This window comes from Lissotriton vulgaris, chromosome 12 (genome assembly GCF_964263255.1).
Source record: "Lissotriton vulgaris chromosome 12, aLisVul1.2, whole genome shotgun sequence".
Lineage (NCBI taxonomy): Eukaryota > Metazoa > Chordata > Amphibia > Caudata > Salamandridae > Lissotriton > Lissotriton vulgaris.
In genome coordinates this window covers 263,858,054-263,882,734 of record NC_141700.1, presented here as the reverse complement: position 1 = coordinate 263,882,734, position 24,681 = coordinate 263,858,054, and the positions used below count along the sequence as shown (strand labels likewise).

Genomic DNA, 24,681 nt, shown 5'->3' with positions numbered 1-24,681 from the left:
GTTGTATGGTGGTCCTTCCTGTCTGTGGTCTCAACCGACGAACAGATTTTGCTCTGCATATATATATATATATATATATATATATATATATATATATATATATATATATATATATATATATATATATATATATATATCCAACGTAATCAGGAAGCACCAAAGGGAAGACCGTAGGAAGCTTGCAATATTTCCTTTAATTTTTTCTCGAGCACCTGCTGACAGTACAACTCCAAACTCCAGCATCTCTTAGTTTCTATCTGCCAGACGCGTTTCAGGTTTCAAACACCTTTCCTCAGTGGCAAGAAGCAGGAAATGAAAACATCGCGTTGTGATCTGCTGATTAAAAGCACCTGCCTGTGTAGGCGTGGCACTCCCTGTGCCTCATGGTGCTTGTAGTCCATAATCCCCTAGTGGGTGCCATGCTCATTTCCTAAAATTCAGCAAATAGTATTTCACCCCAGTGGGTTGATGCACTGTGTCTGGAGTAAGTCACTGTCCTGCTTTTTGGTGGACGAGAAATGAACTCTGCGCAAGCAGCATCCCTGTCTGTCTGAGCTTTGATCTAAGCGAAGAAAACACAGAGGGAGCAGCGCATGTTGCATTACAGGGATGCTGCTTGCACAGAGTTCATATATATATATATTCACAGAACTTCGTTGCTTCCTCTGCTGTTTTCAGGAAAAAACGAAACCGGACCCAATCAGGTAGTTTGCCAAGTTTTATTGTGCAACACAACCCCCGCATACTGCAACATCTGCGTGCAATCACCCATGCAGATGCAGCTTACCCAGTGGCCAGGCACTTCGAGAGCAAACATGGAAAGGATGCATCCCTACTTAGGTATTTCGCGATAGATTGTGTTCCTCCCCAAAGGAGAGGCGGTGATAGGGAGTCCCTTTTAAGAAAGCTTGAGACTCGCTATATAATCCTTTTAGACACCAAGGCACCGCTTGGCCTTAACACAGGGGAGGACTGCCACACCTATCTTTGAAACTATCTGAGTGGGACACATTGAGCCAGCCATCCAAATTCTTGAGTTACTTTGAGTTGATGTATTTTGTGCATTTTGTACAGTATTGTGTGACTATGAACTGTAGATTGTACATTATGTTTAAATATTCGACATCCCCTTCTCCCTCCATGACCAATAGATAATTTTCTTTCAAATTTTTAACATTTCACGCACTTGGTAGCACTTTCTTGCCATCAACTTATGTTGCACAATTAGCATATTTTGCACAAGTACAATGTTTACATCTTTGGCATGGGTACATGCCCACTGGGGCATTATTACACTCAATTGATCTATGGATTTTAAAACATAATACCTTGATCAAATGTGTTTATTAATTAATTACAATTTTAGTTATATTTTAATATTTATATAACTATTTATAGGCCTTTTAACTTTTATAAGTATTTTAAAAGTTCATTATTGCCAGTGCCCTGTAAATATACATGCATTAATTTGTACTGTAATAAGAGTGAACGTTTTACATTGTGCACAACTTTATAACTTATATTGTATTAACATGCATTTGTGATGCTAATATGTGTGACATTTTGTAATATTATACGGGCATTCATGCCGTAATTATCTGTTTCGAGGACTAGAAACATTGAGAGTATTTTTTCTGTTTCTAATACCATGTGATGGCATATTGCACTTTAAAAGGGTGATCAGCCCTCGTGATGTTGTCATGTGATCAAGGCTATCTCTAGCCGAAACGCGTCATGGCGGACTGGTGCTGGGCTAAACACTAAATAAAACATTTGCACCAAACTACGGGTCTTGCTGGTTCCTGAGTTGTCTGATCGGCTGAATGCTGTATGCTGCCTAGGAGCGCCACGTACCTCATATATATATATATATATATATATATATATATATATATATATATATATATATATATATATATCCAACGTAATCAGGAAGCACCAAAGGGAAGACCGTAGGAAGCTTGCAATATTTCCTTTAATTTTTTCTCGAGCACCTGCTGACAGTACAACTCCAAACTCCAGCATCTCTTAGTTTCTATCTGCCAGACGCGTTTCAGGTTTCAAACACCTTTCCTCAGTGGCAAGAAGCAGGAAATGAAAACATTGCGTTGTGATCTGCTGATTAAAAGCACCTGCCTGTGTAGGCGTGGCACTCCCTGTGCCTCATGGTGCTTGTAGTCCATAATCCCCGAGTGGGTGCCATGCTCATTTCCTAAAATTCAGCAAATAGTATTTCACCCCAGTGGGTTGATGCACTGTGTCTGGAGTAAGTCACTGTCCTGCTTTTTGGTGGACGAGAAATGAACTCTGCACAAGCAGCAGCCCTGTAATGCAACATGCGCTGCTCCCTCTGTGTTTTCTTCGCTTAGATCAAAGCTCAGACAGACCCGCCCAGTCGCGGTAGGTCTTTCCCTGTAAGGCGTGCAAAGCCCCAAACATCCAACGTAATCAGGAAGCACCAAAGGGAAGACCGTAGGAAGCTTGCAATATTTCCTTTAATTTTTTCTCGAGCACCTGCTGACAGTACAACTCCAAACTCCAGCATCTCTTAGTTTCTTTCTGCCAGACGCATTTCAGGTTTCAAACACCTTTCCTCAGTGGCAAGAAGCAGGAAATGAAAACATCGCGTTGTGATCTGCTGATTAAAAGCACCTGCCTGTGTAGGCGTGGCACTCCCTGTGCCTCATGGTGCTTGTAGTCCATAATCCCCTAGTGGGTGCCATGCTCATTTCCTAAAATTCAGCAAATAGTATTTCACCCCAGTGGGTTGATGCACTGTGTCTGGAGTAAGTCACTGTCCTGCTTTTTGGTGGACGAGAAATGAACTCTGCGCAAGCAGCATCCCTGTCTGTCTGAGCTTTGATCTAAGCGAAGAAAACACAGAGGGAGCAGCGCATGTTGCATTACAGGGATGCTGCTTGCACAGAGTTCATATATATATATATTCACAGAACTTCGTTGCTTCCTCTGCTGTTTTCAGGAAAAAACGAAACCGGACCCAATCAGGTAGTTTGCCAAGTTTTATTTGTGCAACACAACCCCCGCCATGACACGTTTCGGGCCCTTGAGCCTTTGATCACATCACGTAGTTAAACAAACTACCACCTTTTAAAGTGCACTCATGAGTCATATGACCACTGGGCCTAAGAACATAAACAACAGACTACCGCCTGATTTCAGTAACATTTACGAGGAGGAGTAAAGCAAACTCTTTACGCAAACAGTGTTGCCTGTAAAAAGAACTAACCCCCAATAAATAACAAAACCCCGTTTTCATGAAATCCCATAATGTCACTTTTGTTATGCATATCACTATAAATTCACTTTGCAATACACCTTAATAATATGTGCAAATAACCGCAAATGAATAAATATAGTAAAATCACAATAAATAAATAATCATATATATACATATCTAAATATACATCATTCATATTATGATTTCATTCAATATTTGTGCAAATCTGCTACTGTAAGTGCAAAAAACGCATTTGGTAAGTGCAAGTGTGCTTATAACAATTGTAAACAATAGGGTTTCGAGATAGCAGTTCAAATACAGCCCATGTGGGCTCTCTGTAGATACTTGAAATCACTGCGTTCCAATTGCCCTTTCAACGTGGAAAAACACTCTATCATGCAATCTTAACGAAGTAAAAGAAAAAGAAAACCAAGAATACATTTACCTGTCACCTCATGTGTCTAATAGATCAATAACCACACCATTTTTCTTTCTAAAAAGCAATCTCATGTTTTGATGACTCCCTTTCTCAACATATTAGCCTCCCCCCCCCACACTGAGGTTACTCCCTGGGGTTATTTATAAATAAACATCTTACAGGCCTAGTAAGCTCTTCTCGCTCATCTTGGTCCGTCATAGGCACGTATGCAAGTCTTCAGTGGTGTTCAAACCATTAGGTGTCTTGGAGTATAACTCTATAATATATCTTGTCTCCAATAACCTTAATTGGGCATCCCTGTCCCCTCCCCTCCGGAGTGGTGGGACCATATCTATTTATTGCAAAGTAGCTAAGGCTCCCAAGATCACCTTCGTGACAGTAGTTGATATGTCTAGCCACCGGGTAAGCCTCATCATGGTTGTTGTTTGCCCTTATGTGCTGGAGTATGCGTTTGTGGAACTGCAACTTGGTACTTCCCACATATTGCAGGCCACATGCACACTCCAGCACATATACAACGAACTCTGACTTACAAGTGATTTTCTTGGAGATGGGTTTCGGTGTCTCACTGAATGGGGTCATGTATGTTGTTCTACTCTTCCCCAATTTACATGCCTTACATATATATATATCCAACGACAAAGTTGTTGCACAGTATCCAAAAGACAACCAGCTGAGGCCCAAATGCATTCACAATGAAGTTTTAATAGCAATAGCACCCAACGCGTTTCGCAGCCGCTTGATCACGAGACAACTTCGTTGTTGGATGTGTTGGGGTAAGGCGAAACCCTGCTGAGGCCCACCATTCAAAAGTGGCTCGGGCTCATTTAGCCATTTTCTGTGATATATATATATATATATATAGGTAGATAGCTATAGTTAGGACCTAGTTACCATAGGAAAATCGCAACATTCTATTCCCAGTAACTTTGGCGCCAATTGATTAATCTTCGCGAAATTTTCAAAACTCGTGGGGCGCTCCGGTCTGCTGCTATCTTGAAAGTTTCAGGGTGATTCACCGAGCGGAGTCGAGAAAAAATTGGGGTCCCAAAACGTGTTTTCCCCATGAAATTCTCCATTGGAAACTTTAGACACGGCTACAATTAAACCAAATTTGGCAAAAAGGTAGCCCTTGGATCAGAAAAAACCCTTTTCGTTAAATGGTGTAAATCCGTTCGGTAGTTGCTGAGAAAATCAAAAAATAAATATATCGATATATAGAGGCGCGGAGGATCCGCGCACCCTCCCGATCACGAGCTGCATTCTAATTGGCTGTCAACACTTCAAACCAGGAAGTGTTGGCAGCCATCTTGTGCCTCGGTAGAGCCGAGGCACAAGGAAGCAGTAAAAGAAACACGAAAAAAAGAAAAGGGAGCATGGTAGAAACACCCTGACCCCCTAGGCCTGTTGAGGGGGTCCCACAAGGAACCCCATGGCCAAAAAAAGATTTTAAAAAAAAATCGGGAGGATCCGTGCGAAAATAAAAAAAATGAAGCCCACGCTTCGTTATTAATTAGCCCCCAGGTAGGCCAGGTCCGGGGGGCAATCTTTATATTGTAATGGGGGGCCCAAAGGGGTCAGAAATATTTGTGGGGGGCTCATAGCCCCCCACAGCCCCGGGGACTGCCACCCTCTGGACCTTGTGAATTAAATGGGTGGGGGGCTCAAAGGCCCCCCCCCAAGCCCCGGAGACCGCCACCCCCGGGGCTTTTCAACAATATTTGCAGAGGGCTCACAGCCCCCCCGCAGCCCCAGGGACCGCCACCCCCGGGTCTTGTTTTTTAAAATTTTAAATAAACTAACCTGTGTAGGGGGGCTCGAGCCCCCCACATGCCCCGGGGACCGCCAATTCCCCGGGGCATGGCTTAGACGGCGATCGAGATGGCCGTGCTGTGCTAAAGGTCCCGGAGTTATGTAGCCCATCCGACGCTACAGGACATACTTGCGGCCCAAATTTACTTTCACTGGGGGTCGGAATCCTACAGCACCCGATGGAGACCTGCTGCTCCGTGATTTGATCCGCCTGAAGCACAAAAGCAGCCAAGGTAATTGGAGAGACGCGCGGCCGAGAGAAAACAAGATGGCGACCCGGTGAAAGTTCCCGGTGTCTCTCCCGACTGCTGGCTCCGCGACCGGTGGAACGGGACTGGCTGTGCGACCCTGGGACTGGAGAGATCATCCATTCTGCCAGCAGCGGAGGAGTGCGGGCGACCCGGACGACCACCGGCGCGCTGCCGCTCAGATCATCCTACAGCCCAGGTGCCACGATTACTGCGATTGTGGGGGGGGGGAGCGAGTGTACCAACAACTGCCTTCCGTGTGGTTGCTGCGGCGAGGTGCGGTGAGTGGCGGATACCTATATTACCCCCCGACCAGATTGGACACAATACCATCAGGAGTCTGCTCCCCCCTCCCCCCGCTCTACGCTGACCTGGCTGCCGCAGGCTTTCTCCACGTTGCGCTCCTTGCCCCATCTGTGGCGCGAGGTTGAGTGGGGTGGCCGGAGGGGCACAGTATTGAGGAGACCAAGATAGCGGCCCGGTGGGCATCCCCGACATCTCCCCCAGCTGCTAGTTCCATTCCTGGGAAAGCGAGACAGGCTACAAGGCTCTGCATCTGGTGGGGCTGTGCATTCTGCTGGCGGCAGACAGGGACAGATGGCCGAGCAGAGTACCCATCGGCCCGGATGTTGCTACAGCCGCGATTGTGGGGGTGGCGAATGGCCCGACAGTAGCCCTGCGTATAGCCACCACAGCAGGGTGCGTTGAGTGGAGAACACCTATATTGTCCCCCAGTTCACTTTAGCCACAGCTCTGCCCGGGAGCCGCTTTCCTTCCTCTCGCCGCACGCCGACCTTGCTGCTACAGACACCATCCACACTGCGCTCTCTGCCCCCAATGGCTGAGCGCCTTCCTGCAGCCAGCAGAACACTGCTGCATCTTGAACCGCTTGGCACACTGAAGCAGTAGCGGCCCCCCGACTCCTTTGTCATACTGTCCACTGTGGGTCCAGCCCACGGCCCTAGTGGACACCAGCTTGATTTGCCGCACATGGTGCACCAGCCTAAGAGCCACTATCGCTCATCGCCAACACACGGACTCTGACCGGGTGATTCCCTGTCGGTCAGTGTTTCAGAAACAGCATCTTACTAGACCTTGTGGACACGCGCCTTCAACCCTCTGACTCCCCCGGTGGGCTGTCGTGGCATGGACCGCAGAGACTTAAAACAAAGCCAGCTCTGCTTTGATAAGCGAGCAGACGCAAGCAAGGGCCCACCTTCCCCCATGGCGACGGGCGGCCAACACCCATCTACACCCGCAGAAGATGAGGGACAACTGGGCCCCCTGTTACAGGAAATGCGGGCAGGGTTCAAGGCATTAGACGTCTGATTTGATACCCTAGACAAACACATAGCTGACCTAGGGGCTAAACTCCAAGTGCATGGCCACCTCCTGGATGTGGTGGAGTCCCGGACATCTGACTTGGAAGACGGCATGGCCCAATCCCTGAAGAGGGTCGATAGGATGGAGAGAATATTAAAGGAAGTGGCAATAAAGAACGAGGATTTGGAGGCCAGGAGCCGCCGCAATAATATTCGCCTCGTAGGCGTGCCGGAATCTACAGCGACTGGACGTATGGACAACCTGGTAGAAACCATCCTGATAGATCTTTTTGGAAGGGAGGCGTTCACCCCAATTTTTGTATTAGAACGCGCCCACAGATCGCTCGGCCCATGACCCAACATTGGCCTCCCTCCAAGGCCCATCATTGCCAGGATACTAAACTTCCAGGATCGAGACACTGCGTTGCGGATGGCCAGAGAGAAAGGTGAACTCAACTGGCAAGGCTCCAAACTGTCATTGTACTCTGACTTTACCACCATGGTGCAGGATGCCAGGAGGAAATTCCAGGGTGTCAAAGCTACTCTTAGGAACTTAGGACTGAAGTATGGAATGCTATATCGCGCCAGACTACGTGTGGACATCAACGGTCGCTCCCGTGTATTCGAAAGCCCAACGGAGGTGCAGGACTTCTGCCACACTTACAAGCTCAACAACAAAGGTTCACCGGACACTGTTGCCTCCTCCCCCCTGCTGAGTGGGTCTGATGCCAGTGCGGACCTGTTTTCAACGTCCGGCCCCAGCTGAGCAAGTATCCTTTTAGAACATTGTTACCGCAAGTGTTCCTTAACAGATGCATTGACATTACTTGTTCTTGGCTACTTAACTACTGGATAGCGAACGTCCCCCTATCTGGTGTACACCTCTGACTTGTGTATATCATATTAACATGTACCCCAAAGGTTTAGTTTTGCACAAAGATTGTATGTTCTGGGAACAGTGGGTTATTGTTGGCAACTTGATATTGCCTTTCCGAATGGGTGGGAAGGCTGGGTGGGGGGAGGCGGGAGGGGAATTGTTCTTCTTGCATTGCACCAAGTTTAGATTTTATATGAACATTGGCACATTAGCAGAGTACGGACATAGGCTGTTCTTCTATATTGTGCTTCACCTGCAGTTATGGCACACGTAGGACACACTGTTGACCCATCCAATATCACCCTGGCCACATGGAATGTTAGATGCTTGAACGACACTCGGAAATGGCGGCAGGTCCTACATTATTTAAATCGACACAAAGTAGACATTGCACTGATACAAGAGACTCACCTCCCCTCAATAGACCGATCCCGGTTTGCATCTGCATGGGGCCCAAACTGCTATTTCGCAAACTATAGCAATTATGCCAGAGGTACAGCTATTCTGGTCTATAAGCAACCCTTCAAATGCCATTTTGTTGTACATGACGACTCTGGTAGATTTATTATTGTTGTGGGCACTCTTTATTATTACAAGATCGCGCTAGGATGTATATATGGCCCCAACACTGACTCCCCCGATTTCTTGCATGATCTATATGCAAAGCTATTGAAATTGGGCTCCGTTCCTCTGTTATTGGGAGGGGATTTTAACGTTGCATTTGACACACTCCCGGACAGCACATCAACGGCCCCTGATCCGAAGCCTAGAGCACGCAAAGCCCTGCATTCTTTGTGTGACCACCTCTCATTGATGGATCTGGGGCGGACACGCGGCCAAAACCACACCACACATACCCACTTCACGGATGCTAGTAATACTTGGACGCGGCTCGACTATTGTCTAGCCTCCCACGAGTTCTCCAGATGGCTCCACAATATACATACGTTGCCCAGGTCTTACTCTGACCACTCTCCAGTACTGATGAGGATGTCTGTCCCCCGCCCTGAAGGATACGAGCGGCAGTGGAGGTTCCCGTCACGTGCACTACATGACAAGCAATTTAGGGAGGAACTATATGTAGCTATCGAAGATTACTTTGATATAAACACGGGTTTGGTGGACTCCGAGGCAGTATTATGGGAGGGCTTCAAAGCCTACATGAGGGGAGTATGTATTTCAAAGAGTGCTGGGACACTTAGAGATCCATGGACCACATTGTCCCGATTAGAAATAGACCTGGCTGCACTAGACGCTTCACAACAGGCGACTGCCAACCCCGGGTATGAAGCCGAGAGGACAGCTTTACTCCTGCAGTATAGAGACACAGATAAAAAGGAAATTTTGCATATGGGTAAATACCACAACGCCAGAGTTTACGGAGAGGGAGAGCGTCCCGGTAGAATCTTAGCTCAGATGCTTAGACCCCCTATGCGAAAGCATATGTCAGAGTGCTACAATCAGAGTTAGGGCACACACTCACAGACCCCCTGATGATACAGGAGGAATTCCTGTCCTATTTCAAAACACTATACACTACCAAGCTGGGACTCAACCAATCTGGTCAGGAAGAATATCTTTCAGAAATAGCATTAGTTTACTTGGAAAAATGTATGCAAGATTTTTTGGCAGAACCCATTACTGCTGATAGCATACACGAGGCCATTGACGCCTTGAACACATCCACAGCCCCGGGATTAGATGGCTTCACGCCCGAATTATATAAAGCATATAAGGACCTATTGACCCAGCACTTATTAGATATGTACGCAGAGGCCCTAGAATCCCAGCAACTCCCTCCCACTTTGGGAGAGGCCGTAATAATACTGCTCCCAAAACCTGGCAAAAACCCCCTCCAATGCAGCTCTTATGGACCACTATCATTACTAAATTTAGACTATAAAATTCTAGCGAAGGCCTTGGCATGCCGCCTATCCCTACTAGTGGAATTCATAATTTCCCTAGCCCAGTCAGGATTCGTTCCTCATCAGTCCACTGCCTTCAATCTTCGAACCTTATTTAACACTTTACATAGATTTGATCCAGAAACACCTGCAGCGGCGATCTTATTGGACACTGAGAAGGCTTTTAATTCCCTAGAATGGCCCTTTTTCCTTTCCATAATGCAGCGTATGGGTATGCCCCAAAGCTGTATAGCTACCACGGCTTTGCTTTACACGCAACCTATAGCCAGGCTACGTTTAAACGGGACACCCTCTGCAACCTTCGGTCTATCACGCGAAACACGTCAGGGATGTCCCCTCTCCCCCTTATTATTTATTCTGGCGATGGACCCACTGATTCGGCATTTCCAGGAAAAACACCTTCACAGGGGCTTGGTATTTCGGACGGGCCCTCTGACGACACGATTTTGTATGTATATGACCCCCAAATTAATCTTGACCCACTACTCAAAGAGATCCTACTATTTGGCAATTTTTCTGGCCTAAAAATTAATTGGGGTAAATCAGTTATCTTTCCGCTCACTACAGTAACGAATCAGTGGACCTCGGAATTCCCACTAGATTGGTGCACTGACTCAGTGAAATACTTAGGAATCCACATTCATCGAGATACTAAGCAAATAGTACGCCGGAACTACGGCGTAGCGATTTCCCAACTGGAGACACAAATCGATTCCTGGCCTAAACTTCCACTCTCTATGGCGGGACGCGTAGCCCTGATAAAAATGGTAGTCCTCCCTAAGTTTCTGTATTTATTCCAGAATATTCCGATTCCCCTGACCAATACATTTTTCAGTACTCTGCGGTCCTTGCTGATCAAATTGGTTTGGGGCAACAGGACAGCCAGGATACAATGGCAAGTGATGACTCTTCCTTACGACCGGGGAGGATATGGAGTACCTCTTTTGCACTTATACTATCTGACTGCACAAGCCAGTTTTGCACATGCCTGGTATCACCCTGATGCTAGAATCACCTATCTCCGCCCTGAATCAGACGTTGTTCTCCCTAATGTATTGGCCTCGGTTCTACCCTCGGGTATCTCCTGAGATCCCAAAGTCATACAGCCTGTTTACACCACCAGCTGGGCATGGCTGAAACTAAGTAAAATTACGCAGATAAGCACCCTCTATTCCTCCTCCCTTCCCCTACCGAATGCTCCCTTCTTGCCCATTACCTCCGAAAAACTAGTTCAAAAGACGTGCGATAAATTCAGCTTCCACACAATGGGAGATCTCTTTCCTGCTGGTCATATCTTTGACCTGGAAGACATGCCCACACTTTCGGAGGGCCTCGTTCATGGACAGGTTTGTGCTGGCCAGGCTGCGAGCAGCACTACGTGCCAAGTTCCCTGACTACCCGCTGGAGCCACCCTCCTTTCCCCCCTTAACATTGGTGATAAACAGCGATAGGGGACCTCACCTCATATCACAGCTTTATAAGGCCTGCTCAGATGTGATGCCATTAGATGACACAAGGAAATCTGATTTGGGCACCTCCATCACAGACGAGCAATGGTTAGCATGCTGCAGGGTCACTGGAATGGTATCGTTAAATAGTAAACATAGGCTGCTGCACTTTAAATTCCTCCATAGGCCCTACGTTATGCCCATTAGAGCACACAGGATGGACCCCTCCAGACCGCACACATGTCTGCGCCGTCAAGCACCCTACGCGGACTTCACACATTTGGCCTGGAGCTGCCCACGAATTCATGACTTTTGGGTGGAAGTTCATAAACTCCTTAGTACAATGATTCAAATTCCGTTGGAGCCACTACCAGAGATAGCGTTATTGGGGTATGTGGTACAAGTCCCTTTAAAAGTTCGTAGATTTGCAGCTATTTCTTTACTCTTAGCCAAAAGGGAAGTGGCAATATCTTGGGGTGGTAGGTGAGCACCGACGAAGAAGGGATGGATGCGAAGTATGGTAACTTGTACAACACACAGCGATATGTATGCCAGTACTATTCTGGTATCTTCCAAACCCAGGGATATTTGGGGCCCTCTCCGCACTTTCCTGACCTCACAGCAGCAAATCTCCCCTACGCAGCACAGCCAGGGCAAGGAGCCAGCGGGGATAGGCTGAGAGGGATTCACATTCATAATTATGGCTTTGCACACACTGGGTAGCTTAATGTAAAATATTGCACCTATAGTTGAAGCTTAATGGTCTTCTGGAGACTTTAATGGGGTTGCCCTTGACTATAAACTGGTTATGCTTACTGCCAGGTTTTTCTTTTTGAAATGTCATATTATGCAGCGAGGAATGTATTGAACTGCCACTGTCGAGATGTATCTGCTATGTAATATCATTGAACTCTGTGCTTTGCTTTGTAGCTCTAAAATCTGCAAAGTAAAGTAAAAAAAAAAAGTATGCAAATTGGGAGGTCCGTTACGGACCCCCAGCCCCGAGGACCACCACCTCCCCAGGGCTTTGCTAATGTTGGGAGGGGGGCCGGGCAGCCCCCCTCCTGGAGCCCTGTGATGGTCCTGGGGACCACCACCCCCCCAGGGCTGGCTCCTACAGTGTCCCAGGGTGCCCACCCCCAGGACACTGCAGTTTGCTATGGCAGGCCGGGAGCCTGTCATAGCAAACTGCTTTGGTTTTTGGAAGAGAGAGCAGGGAATCCTGCTCTCTCTTCCAAAAACCAAAGACGATTGCTTTTCCACATGGGGAGCTGCATCTTAGCAGCTCCCCGTGTGGAAAAGCAATACTGGCTCCCGCAGGACGCGGGGAGCCAGCGGGACCGTGGGGGGATTGGGGCCCCCCCATGGTCCCCAACGGATAGGGCCGGCCCTGGGGCATGGGGTCCCCCGGGCCGATTATGGCCTCGGGAGTGGGGGCCACACTGCCCCCTTCCAATTTTTTATAAAAGAAAAGGGGTCAGGGCCTGGGGGATGGGGTCCCCAGGGCCGATATAAAAGGAAAAGAAGGGGGGCCACACAGCCCCCATTCTTAAAAAAAAAAAGACCGGCATCGCGCCGGAGGCCCCGTCCCCTCCCTGCTGAACTTTGCAAACGCACCCCTGGCGCGTTTGCAGATGGGGGACTAATTCCCCTTGAACACTGGGGGTCCCTGGCGGCCAACTAGCCCACCAGGAACCTTCAGTATGCGCCAGGGAGCTGCATTGCATAGAGGTGTTCAGAGGCCGCGCCCCTTTTTACACCTCTCTGGAACGCAGCTCTGTGGCGCTTAATGGAGGAACCTGGTGGGCTAGTTGCACCCCAGGGACCTCAGGATTCAAGGGGAGTTAATCCCCCAACTTAAAATGCGCCACAGGCACTTTTGCACAGTCCTGAGGGTCCCTGGGGGCCCACTAGCACACCAGGTACCTAAAGCAAGCGCCACGGAGCTGCGTTGCAGAGTGTTGGAAAAAGGGGCATGGCCTCTGAACACCAGGGAGCTGTGTCGCAGAGAGGTGTTCAGAGGCCATGCCCCTTTTTACACCTCTCTGCAACGCAGCTCTGTGGCGCTTGGGCGTGTTTGCATACTTGTCACCTCAGCCCCCCCCCTCCCTTCACCAGTGTGCAAACGCACCCCGTGGAGCATTTTAAGAGGTAGTTTTATTCCCCCTGCCCTATTATGTACTAGGGGCTTACAGAGGAGGTCATGCTAATCACAGGGGTACCCTAATGCATAGTGTTCCCTAATGTATGTAGGTGTTTTCACTGTATTCTAAGTGCTTTTTACCATACCACTGGCTCTAGGCCAGGTTAGTCAGAGTCAGTTAACACCAGTACCCATCTGAAAAAGTTGTGGGCACAGGATGATTTTGTAACAAGGCCTCTTTCTGCTCCTCTGTTGGTTCTTTCTGCACATGTCTTGCTTCTTCCTGCACTTTTCTTCCTCTTTGAGGACTCCTGCTGCTTCTTTCTGCATTTGTTTTTGCTTCTTTCTGTGCTTTTTTCTTCTTTCTTCACATGTCCTATCTCTGTAGGCATTGTTAGAAACTAGCATTTAAAAAACCTTAGACATTCACTTAAAAAACCATAGGTTTCAGGCATGTTATAGTTAGGAATTAGCATTTTAAAAAACCTTTTAAATTCACTGAAAAAAATCATAGGTTTCAGGCACGTTATAATTAGAAATTAGCATTTAAAAAACCTTAGAAATTCACTGAAAAAAACAGGTTTCAGGGGCGTTCTAGTTAGTTGGACATTTCACTCGTACAAAACCATATAAATTCCCCCATTATAGTTAGTTCAGCGAACTATAACTTGCGCGCCCACGATGAACTGCTGATGACGTCACATATTACATCACGCATGACATGGTCAGTGACCTCACTCATGACATCACTGATGACTTCATCCTTGGTATAGAGTGGCAGACCTCCTCTCCCCCTAATATAACCTTTGATACACACACTCAAAAAAAAGAAACTAAATTTTTCAAAACAATGGACATACCACTACCAGGTACAACACACTTATTCAGTAATTCCAAGATCTACACACACATCCACTCATTCAGCAACAGTCCTATACAGACACTCATACATGTACTCACTCATCATATGTACTCATACACCTATACATCCTGTTACACACCGCCACTCATCCATAGAGTTACTCACACACATAATCACACATGCAATAAAGTATCAAACATCATTTACTTGCATATACAGTTATACACACACCACCACACTTACTTCTACAGAAACGTACACATTTGTACTCTCTTAAACAATCACTTATAGAAAGACATACTTATTTATACAGAAACTCTTCCAATCTCTCACTCTCACATATACTCACTTATATACACCAATACTCACATATACTAGTTTATAACATATGTAGTTACTCATACAGACACTATTGAGACAGTCATTCACTCACTTACACACCCATACACACATTCATCCACCCATACAGTACAACACATACAAACAGTGAGTCACTCAATCATGCATCCATGAGCTAAGTAATACCCCCCACCGAACCATACAGACACTCATACTGATACTCACAAAAACAACTAATAACCCATATAGACACTCATGTAGCTACTCACCAAAACCATGCAGCAACTTATACACAAAGTGAGAGACTGATGCAGATATGTACATATTTAAACATTACTTGCTAACCCATGTATTCACTAAGATACATTAAATCAGTCAGTTATACAATCAATTTTATACAAAAAAATCATCCATTTAGACACTTATATACCCATTTATTTTTCCATCGACCTTGAGATATACATATATAAAACATATTTAATTTTCAGAAAAACACACATTCACTGGATAATGTCATCAGTGATGTCATTTGAAATGTCATGAGTGATGTCATGAGTGATGTCGCTGACCATGTCATGAATGATGTAAGATGTGACATCATCAGCAGTGCATTGCAGGTGCGCGAGTTATAGTTAGCTGAACTAACTATAACGGGGGAATTCATATGGTTTTGTACGAGTGAAATGTCCAACTAACTATAACGCCCCTATATATATATATTTACTACTGGCGATAGCCAGTAGGTATATATAGTTAGGACCTAGCTACCATAGGAAATCCGCAACATTCTATTGGGAATAACTTTGGCGCCGGTTGAGGAATTTGCGTGTAATTTTCCAAAATTTAGGCCAGCTCCGCTCCGCCCCTTCCCTGGAAGTTTTTGGGGGATTCGTCATGCGGGGGCCGAGAAAAAAGAGGGGTCCCAAAACGTGTTTTCCCCATGTTAATTTCCATAGGACGATTAGACACGGCTACAGCCCGAATGGCTCAACGGAATTACTCCAAACTTGGCAAAATTGTAGGGACTGGTACGCAGAAGTGCCTTTTCTATATTTGGTGAAAATTGCTCCAGTAGTTTTTACGAAAATCAACTTCAAAAACACATATATATCTATATGCGCGCTTCAAGCGCTTACAGGTACGCGTTTCAAAGCTGGAAAGCCTCTTCATCAGAGGGTGACACCGGAAAGGCTGCAATCTCGCTCCAGCCCCATTAAATACATGCGAATGTTCCGCCCCTGTGGGCCTCACATATAAATCAGGTGAGTTGTTTCCAAGCATGCTGGAACTGGTAGTTTTATTCACTGCAAGATATTTACTCCCATGTGGGTTCAGCCAATATTCAGTGTCCGATAAAAGAGTGTATTTCCCAAGCGGGCTGAAGATTAAAGGCCAGTTCCCTTTCGTTTCGCTCATGCTGCACCGCCAGATCCCATGCTCAGTGATCTTTTGGCCCCAAACTGCAGTCTGTGGTGGGGCATCCTTTTCGGCCAGGCTGCCGAATTTAAACAATCCCAAACTTTGCCCTGAAGCAAGGATGCCCACGCAGATGCAGCCTTACCGGTGTCACCCTCTGATGAAGAAGCTTTCCAGCTTTGAAACGCGTAAGGGATTTTGACATTGAAGTGCTTTTGCTGGTTCCGAAAATAAACAGCTTTTTGAAGGCACTAATCTGCGTGGGCGTCCTTGCTTCAGGGCAAAGTTTGGGATTATATATATATCTATATATATATTCACTGAAAAAAACATAGGTTATAGACCATATATAGTTAGGAATTAGCATTTACAAAACCTTATTTTACTCACACAAAACCATTGAAATTTGCATATATAGTTAGTTGCACTAACTATATATCGCGCACCCGCAATCACTGCTGATGATGTCACATATTACATAATTCATGACATGGTCAGTGACATCACTGATGACATCACTGATGACATCATCCAGTGACTATATGTTTCTGTAAGTTAAAATATGTTTTACATATTGAATAATGAGTGGATGTATAAGTGTCTGGATGAAGGATTTAGTAGGTGCATGACTGACTGCATGAGAGAGTGATTAAATGTGTCTCACTGAGTGCATGGGTTAGTGACTAAACTGTCTTAATTTGTGCATCATTATATCTGTTGTTATGTAAACTGCTGCATGTGTTGATCAGTAGCTATATGAGTAACTATATGGGTTATTGATTGGTTGCCCAAGTATTTGTATGGGAGAGTGAGTGTGTGTGTGTGGGTGGCTGGGAGGTGTGTGACTGTGTGCATAGATGTGTGAACAGTTGATTCACTAGATGTATGGGTTCAAAACTGCATGTGGAAACAGCTGTATGGGTGGTTGACTGTGTGCATGAGTGTATTGGTGAGTGAATGGATATCTCAGTGCTACATGTCAAAGTAAGTACATTTGTAAAACACAGTACATGTGAGAGTTGACATATATAAATTACTGTGTATAAGAGCCAGTGAATGTGTGAGTGGCTGCATGGATCAATGAAAACTTGTATCAGTGATTGTATAAGAGAGTAAATATGTGTTAGAATATGTTTGAATAAGTAAGATGTGTATAACTGTATAGTTGAGGAAATGGAGGTGTGATTGATTCTTTGCATGACTGACTAGGTGTATGAGTAACTCCATGGATGAGTGACAATCTGTTTACACTGAGTGTATCTAAGGTTATATTAGAGTCTGAAGAGGTTCATCGTATTATCACATGAATGATGTCATCAGTGATGTTGTCAGTGATGTCATTTGAGTTGTCAACAGTGATGTCATCAGTGATGTCACTGACCATGTCATGAATGATGTAATATGTGACATCATCAGCAGTGGATTGCGGGTGCGCGATATATAGTTAGTGCAACTAACTATATATGCGAATTTCAATGGTTTTGTGTGAGTGAAATAAGGTTTTGTAAATGCTAATTCCTAACTATATATGGTCTATAACCTATGGTTTTTTCAGTGAATTTTCAAGGTTTTGTAAATGCTAATTCCTAACTATATATGGTCTATAACCTATGTTTTTTTCAGTGAATTTCAATGGTTTTTTAATAGCAAATATCAAAAGCTGTAAAATGTATTCTTCTTTTAAAGGAAAAATATATTTTATATGTTTTTAATATAATTTTTTTATGCATCTGCCAAACCCTGACCTCTTAATAGTGCACTGTGGTGGAAATGATTTGGGCACTATGACTGGGGTTGGTCTGGAAATGCTTTTAAAGGACACCTTTCATCAATTGATGACACTTTTTCCCCAAACTGCTTTGGTATATTCCAATATATGCCAAGACAGAAATTGAACTGGTCCAACCAATTTTGTCCACAATTTGAGAAAGCACGGAAACATGTGAATAAATCTGTTTCTGCTTACATGAGAGACTTTAGAATGGGTTCAATATACAACAACAACTTGCGTTACAACATGCAAGACATCTACAGAGGAGATGGTGTGCACTTCTCAGATGAGGGGAATAGAATATTCCTCCTGAATTTAAGACTGTGCATTGGAACCTACTTGTAGGTACCTAAATCAGCCACAGAACCCAAAAGCTCTTTTCAGAGCTACCCTACCTCTGATCATTCAAAAGGTTTATCTTTTTCTAACTTTTTTCACTATTTTTCACCAAAGTACGCTCCCCGGTACGCTTACCGGTGCGCGTACCGGGCGCTCCCCACGCAAATTTTTTTTCTTTTTCTTTTGCTTATATGAGCGTCCTAAGCCCCCCTCAGAAAACCTAGAGGGTCAGGAAGTGTCTACCGTGCCCCCTTCTACCCATTCCGAACATTGTTTGCCCTCCATCTTGTATCTCAATTCTACCGAAACACAAAATGGAGGACTCCCGTAACGCTGCCGGTACGCGTACCGGGGCGCGCACAGGTATGCGCTCGCTAAAAAAAGGTGGGAAAGTAATTTACAGAAAAACCACTGGAGACACTTTCATCAAATATAGAATAGGCCCTACTACATAGCAGTCCTTACCATTTACCCAAATTTGGTGGTATTCCATTGAGCCATTTGGGCTGTAGCCCTGTCTAAATATCCTGAGGTAAATTACATGACAAAAACACATATGAAACTGTTTGAATTTTTAACCAATTAAAATGTTACTTACATTTTGTACTTTTATGTGCTGACATTTGATTGGTTAAGTACATGAATATATATAAAAAATGAGAGGGAAACACAGCCATTTTGACTAACACTACCTAAGGTACATTTGGAAAAGAATTTGACAGAAAACTTCAACTACTTTGAAGAAGGTAAGTTGTTAATTTGAAATTAGAACTATGTTATGCACTTTAAGTTAATTTTGTAAAACGTTTTCAGATAGTTATATACTGTCCCTCTATAAGAGTTAGACATTGAGAAAGGCTTAATTATTTAAATTATCGATTGAGTTAGGCTTCTGTGGTATAATTATGAATTTACTTAGGCTTCATCACAGGCACTTTTTAATAGTTCAACTTCCTGCCTGAAACCATACAGTGCCCAAAGATAACTTCACTGTTAAAAACTCACAAGTACCTGTCTGAACTTAAACCCAACAGTGCCCTGTCTCTACTGATATATTTATTTTTTATGCAATTTACAGCAAGAAAATGGAAGCACAACAAAATGAAAATAATATTTCATTTCAAATTAACATTGAAAACAATCCTAAGGAAGACAAAGAAGAAATAGACTTTTTGGATGACACTGTAGACCAAGACTTAATCAAATGTGTTGAAGAATGTGAATCATGGAATGAAAAGGAGGACATACCAGATGAATTAATGTTGCAAATTCTTTTAGATTTTGAAAAATCACAACAATAAATTTAAATTTTAAAAGTTAAAATTGTTTGAGACATTATTCTTTTTTTATATGAAAATTATGAAATAGTACCCAAAAAGATATAATATAAAGTGAGACTTAAAATATACTGTGCAACTTTTTTGTGTTACATAGTAAGCTTGCTCATAGTTACTTCCTTTCTCCAACTATATTATCTCCAATGTGTATTTAACATCTCTTTATCATCTCCTGCCTCCATATTGTTTATGCTTTCCTGACAGACTATGGTATGAATTCCATATACCACAATAACTTCTGAAACAACATGCAAGATATCTACAAAGGAGACGGTGTATATTACATTTTAGACTCTGCATTGGTACCTACATGTTGCTACTTAAATAAAAAAAAATGTTTTAAAAACAACAAAAAGAACAATCAATAAACATACAATATTTGAAAAGTCTATCATTCTTTTTTCCCCATAGTACGCTCCCCGGACCGCTTCCCGGTGCGCGTACCGGGCGCTCCCCCCGCAAAAAAAACAAAAAGAAAAATGTTGTTTTTTTGCCCCGCGGCGCCCTTTCAAAGCCCCCACATCAAACCTAGGGGGTCAGGGAGGATCTACTCTGCCCCCTTAGGGTCATTTCCCCCTAGGTTTTGGCCACCTCTTGTGTCTCGATCCTACCGAGACACAAGATGGCGGCCGCTCCGGACTGTTTAGAATGTTTACAGACACCCGAGAGCCAATCAGCTTTCCGCGCGCAAGTCGCGTAGCGCGCCCGGAGCGCTCCCCGGTGCGCGTACCGGGGCGCGCTTACAGATATATATATTTTTTTGAACCTAAATTACTTCAAATCCACTAGAGCACATATCTTGAGACCTAGCAAAGGCACATCGGACTACCAGTCCCTACAATTTTGCCAAGTTTCATAGAAATCCATTCAGCCGTTCGAGCTAAAAGTGAGTCCAACCGCCCTATGGAAAACTCAATGTTAAAAACACGTTTTAGGACCCCCCTTTTTTCTCGGCCCCCACTTCACGAAACCCCCACCCCAAACTTTCAGGGGACGCTCAGAAACAAAATGTGCCATTTTCCTGAAAATTTCAACCAATTACGTCCATCAACGCCAAAGTTATTCAACATAGAATTAGCAGAAATCCCTATTTAAAAAAATCCTAACTATATATACCTACTGGCGACTGCCAGTAGGTAATATATATATATATATTTATATATATATATATATATATATATATATATATATATATATATATATATATATATATATATATATATATGCGTTTAATGGATAGAATGTTTTCTAATACTTATCTTTGATTATTTTCAAAAGGTATATCATATTTTCCTATAAACCAAAGTTAATTTATCTGAGATTTATGCTAAGCTCACATCCCATGTAAAGCTGTTTTTTCATACATTCGATATTAAGAAGACTTTGACATATTTCCTATGAAGAACAAAGTATTTTGGGAGAGAGAAATGAATTTACGTCTGGTATGGTGTTTGGGTAGCAACATTCCCCTGTATCTAATGAAACAGTAGTTAGATGGAGAATGTGTTGCATAAGGCTGGTGTAAGAAAACAGGCCTTTTTACAGATGCTTCCCCACTTTATTAACACCAGTTGGCCTACTACATGCTGGCTTACGGCTCTGACAGTGCACTGAAGTCTGCTAACAAGCCCCCAATGACAATTTTCTTCCCCGAAAACTGTTATATGTGATTTAGTAACCCCAATTGGCAGAGGACTATAACCCCCTGATAAGTCCCTTTGTATGGTACCAGTGGTACCCAGGGCATGGGTGTTAAAGGGGTCACAAGGGCCTGAAGCATTGTTTAGGTAGTCAGGAGGTGTACTCCCCCAGAAGGCTTCACACCTCTGGGTTGGAGACATGAAGAAGATCAAGAGATTCATAGACCTTCTTGGCACTACGACAAATCTACACTATGATCATTTTCAGGAATAAACGTAATCTTAGACCCCTGTCCATACAGCACGGCAGGTTAATGTGGTGGTGATGATATATTACTTGGAGCTTTGTCATGCCTTTAATGATCTCTCTATGTCTCTGTCTGTCTTTCTTTGAAGCTCATGTTTATAAGAGCATGGTGCCTGAGACAGAACGCACCATGGTGTTCTATAATGAGCCGCGAGTGGACGGGCTGCAGAAACGCGAGGAGAAGCCCATGGAGATGACAGAGCATTTTGAAGGACGATCAGACTTTTTATACTATCGCCACATCGTCTTCAGCAAGCGACCCAAGAGAGTAGCCATTGCAGGCATGCCCATAGAAGTCAACCCGCGTCCAATTCAGGTACATTATTAGAATGTCTGTCGACAGCTCATCATTGAGGGCATTCATTCTATCAGACTGCTTTTCTGATCCATGTCTGCTGCCTGCCAATTCGAATTTAAAGAGTAGGATTAAAACGTTACTGTTGTGTGCATAAGAATTATTTCCTTGAATACAATTTGTATGTTTTTAGTATACAACATTTAGGCCAAATCATACACCTGAGCAACCTATTGCAGGAGGCTTGATTTAGGAGACATGTAAGGGATCTGTCCAAGAGTCCTGTGTTGAGATCCGGCCCAGATGTCTCTAGTGGCAGATCCGCTTAGAGTGGGAAAGAAGATGCTATCAATGGCTGAGCTGTGCACGTCTTCAGGATCCCTGGAGCCACTGCTGTAACCTAGGAATCTTCAGCATGAAATACGTCCTGGAAGTTTAAACTTGCTCAATGAGAGTCCTATTGCTAGAGAAATCATTAGTGAGTCAAAGGAAGAAAGCTATTAATTTATCATCTGCTTTCTTTAGATATGGCTGTGGGTACGTGTTCAGCAGTGTTATAGCTCTGAAAGTTCTGAAAGTCCTATCACAGATGTTATAGCTCTGAAAGTTCTGACAGTCCTATCACAGATGTTACAGCTCTGAAAGTTCTGAAAGTCCTATCACGGATGTTATAGCTCTGAAAGTCCTATCACGGATGTTATACCTCTGAAAGTTCTGAAAGTCCTATCACAGATGTTACAGCTCTGAAAGTTCTGAAAGTCCTATCACAGATGTTATAGCTCTGAAAGTTCTGAAAGTCCTATCACAGATGTTATAGCTCTGAAAGTTCTGAAAGTCCTATCACGGATGTTATAGCTCTGAAAGATCTGAAAGTCCCATCACGGATGTTATAGCTCTGAAAGTTCTGAAAGTCCCATCACAGATGTTATAGCTCTGAAAGTTCTGAAAGTCCTATCACGGATGTTATAGCTCTGAAATATCTGAAAGTCCCATCACAGATGTTATAGTTCTGAAAGATCTGAAAGTCCCATCACAGATGTTATAGCTCTGAAAGTTCTGAAAGTCCTATCACATATGTTATAGCTCTGAACGTTCTATCACAGATGTTATAGCTCTGAAAGATCTGAAAGTCCTATCACAGATGTTATATCTCTGAACGTTCTATCACAGATGTTATAGCTCTGAAAGATCTGAAAGTCCTATCACAGATGTTATAGCTCTGAAAGATCTGAAAGTCCTATCACAGATGTTATAGCTCCAAGACTGAGGATATAAATATGTTTAGCAAAGCTATGGTTCTGAAAAACTCCTATGTTGTTGTGCCATAGACATACATATGTTCAGCTCAAGAGACTCGCAATGCAAAGCGTACTTACACGAAGAAGAGGTGAAGCTGAAAATGCCAGGGCAGAAGATGGGGACTGTCAAGCCAGATTAGGGAACTAAAGTGGGCAAATTCTGACAGAGTGATCTTTAACCACATGCGTGCTGCTCTTATTCTGCTGGTATGCTGACTTTTTAAAAAACGCACTTTACATGACGAGCTGGGCTCGTCATCAGTGTGCGAGGAGGCTACACCATGACGAGCCCAGCTCGTCATCAGCCTCGAAGGGGTTAAAGCATTCAAAGAATTCTACAGGCAAATTGATGCAGAGAAAGAAGCTAGTGTCTCAAACAAGTCCAGAATTTACATAAGTAGCATAGTGCAGGATATTAAATGAATGGAAACTTCTTGAGATCTTTGTGACAGAAGTCTGAGTGGATGGAGTCATTCGAAAGCAGGAGTTTGAGTTTCCTTTACGGAGCTGTGGTTTCAACAATAAAGAGCTAACAGCCCATAAACCTCTAAAAATGGATATTTGTGAAAGAAAACGAAGGAAAGTGAACAGACAGTGAGCACTTCTTGACATTATGTATAACTGCACTAACTCTTTAAGCAAACCAGGCAAATTGTCTATCAAATAGGACTTTGTTTTTTGTTTTCTGAGTCGCCATTTTCTTCTACATTAAACGTAGCTTAACTTAACGTTCATGGGGGCATATTTACAAGCCCCTTGCGTCCCCGGTGCAAAACTTTTTTTGACGCACTGGGGGCACAGTGTGATGTTCCATATTTACAAGGCCAGGTAAAGCCACCCTGCATGGCTTTTCTGGCCTTGTAAATACGGACCATTTTCGCGCAGCCAGCAATTTTCATGACCAGGGAGTGCCATGGATATTGCTGTGGGAGTTACCACGCAACACCAATGGATTGTGCTGCCTTTCCAGATTTATAACGTTTCGGAAACCTTGGAATGCGTCAGAACCCTATGCCTCCCCAGGGGAGGCGTAAGGAGGCACAACGAGGATAAATACTTTTATTTATCCTTGTTGCCTCCTCTTTCTATGTGTGCTGCAGAATGCAGCACACATAGAAAGAGGAAAACGCCTCTTGTGGTTGTTTATGTGCAGGAAGGTGTCTTTTCCTGTACAAAAACAATCATCCACGTAACGCAGGCACCCTTGCAACATGGTGCGAGGGTGCCTGCTTTGGCGCATGGCAGGCAAATGTGCATCAGCGCAGGGAAGGAAACAGGGATCCCTCATATTGTTGTAAATATGACGCATCCCTGTGCTTTGAAAGTAGCGCAGCACGGTGCAGCCAGATAGCTTGCGGCACCGCGCTGCGTCACTTTCTTGTAAGAAAGGCCCCTGATTTTTACTCACTGTTGGGAAAGGTCACTTTGTTCAGCCCTTTTTCCTGAGATAACGTTGTTTTTCATGTTTCATATTAATAGATCAACAGTGCCTTCTCATTTTGTGAAGGACTAACCTTATGTAAAAAAGGAGGTTTCAGAAGGCTCAGTATCTGCTCTGCATGTTAAGGTTTCCTGATAGTCTGTATGTCACAGAATGCCCACATTTTCAGAAACTGTTCAAAGGG

At 44.2% G+C, this 24,681-nt stretch overlaps 1 protein-coding gene across 2 annotated transcripts in view; it reads left to right on the top strand.

The window, feature by feature from the left end:
* The window catches only part of DRC7 (dynein regulatory complex subunit 7), a 193,886-nt gene that overhangs the window by 122,293 nt on the left and 46,912 nt on the right, over positions 1–24,681 (top strand). For both annotated transcript variants that reach the window (XM_086945007.1, XM_086945008.1), the window contains exon 12: positions 21,553–21,779. In XM_086945007.1, coding sequence (XP_086801133.1) covers positions 21,553–21,779 — 227 coding nt within the window. The remainder of the gene's footprint in view (positions 1–21,552; positions 21,780–24,681) is intronic.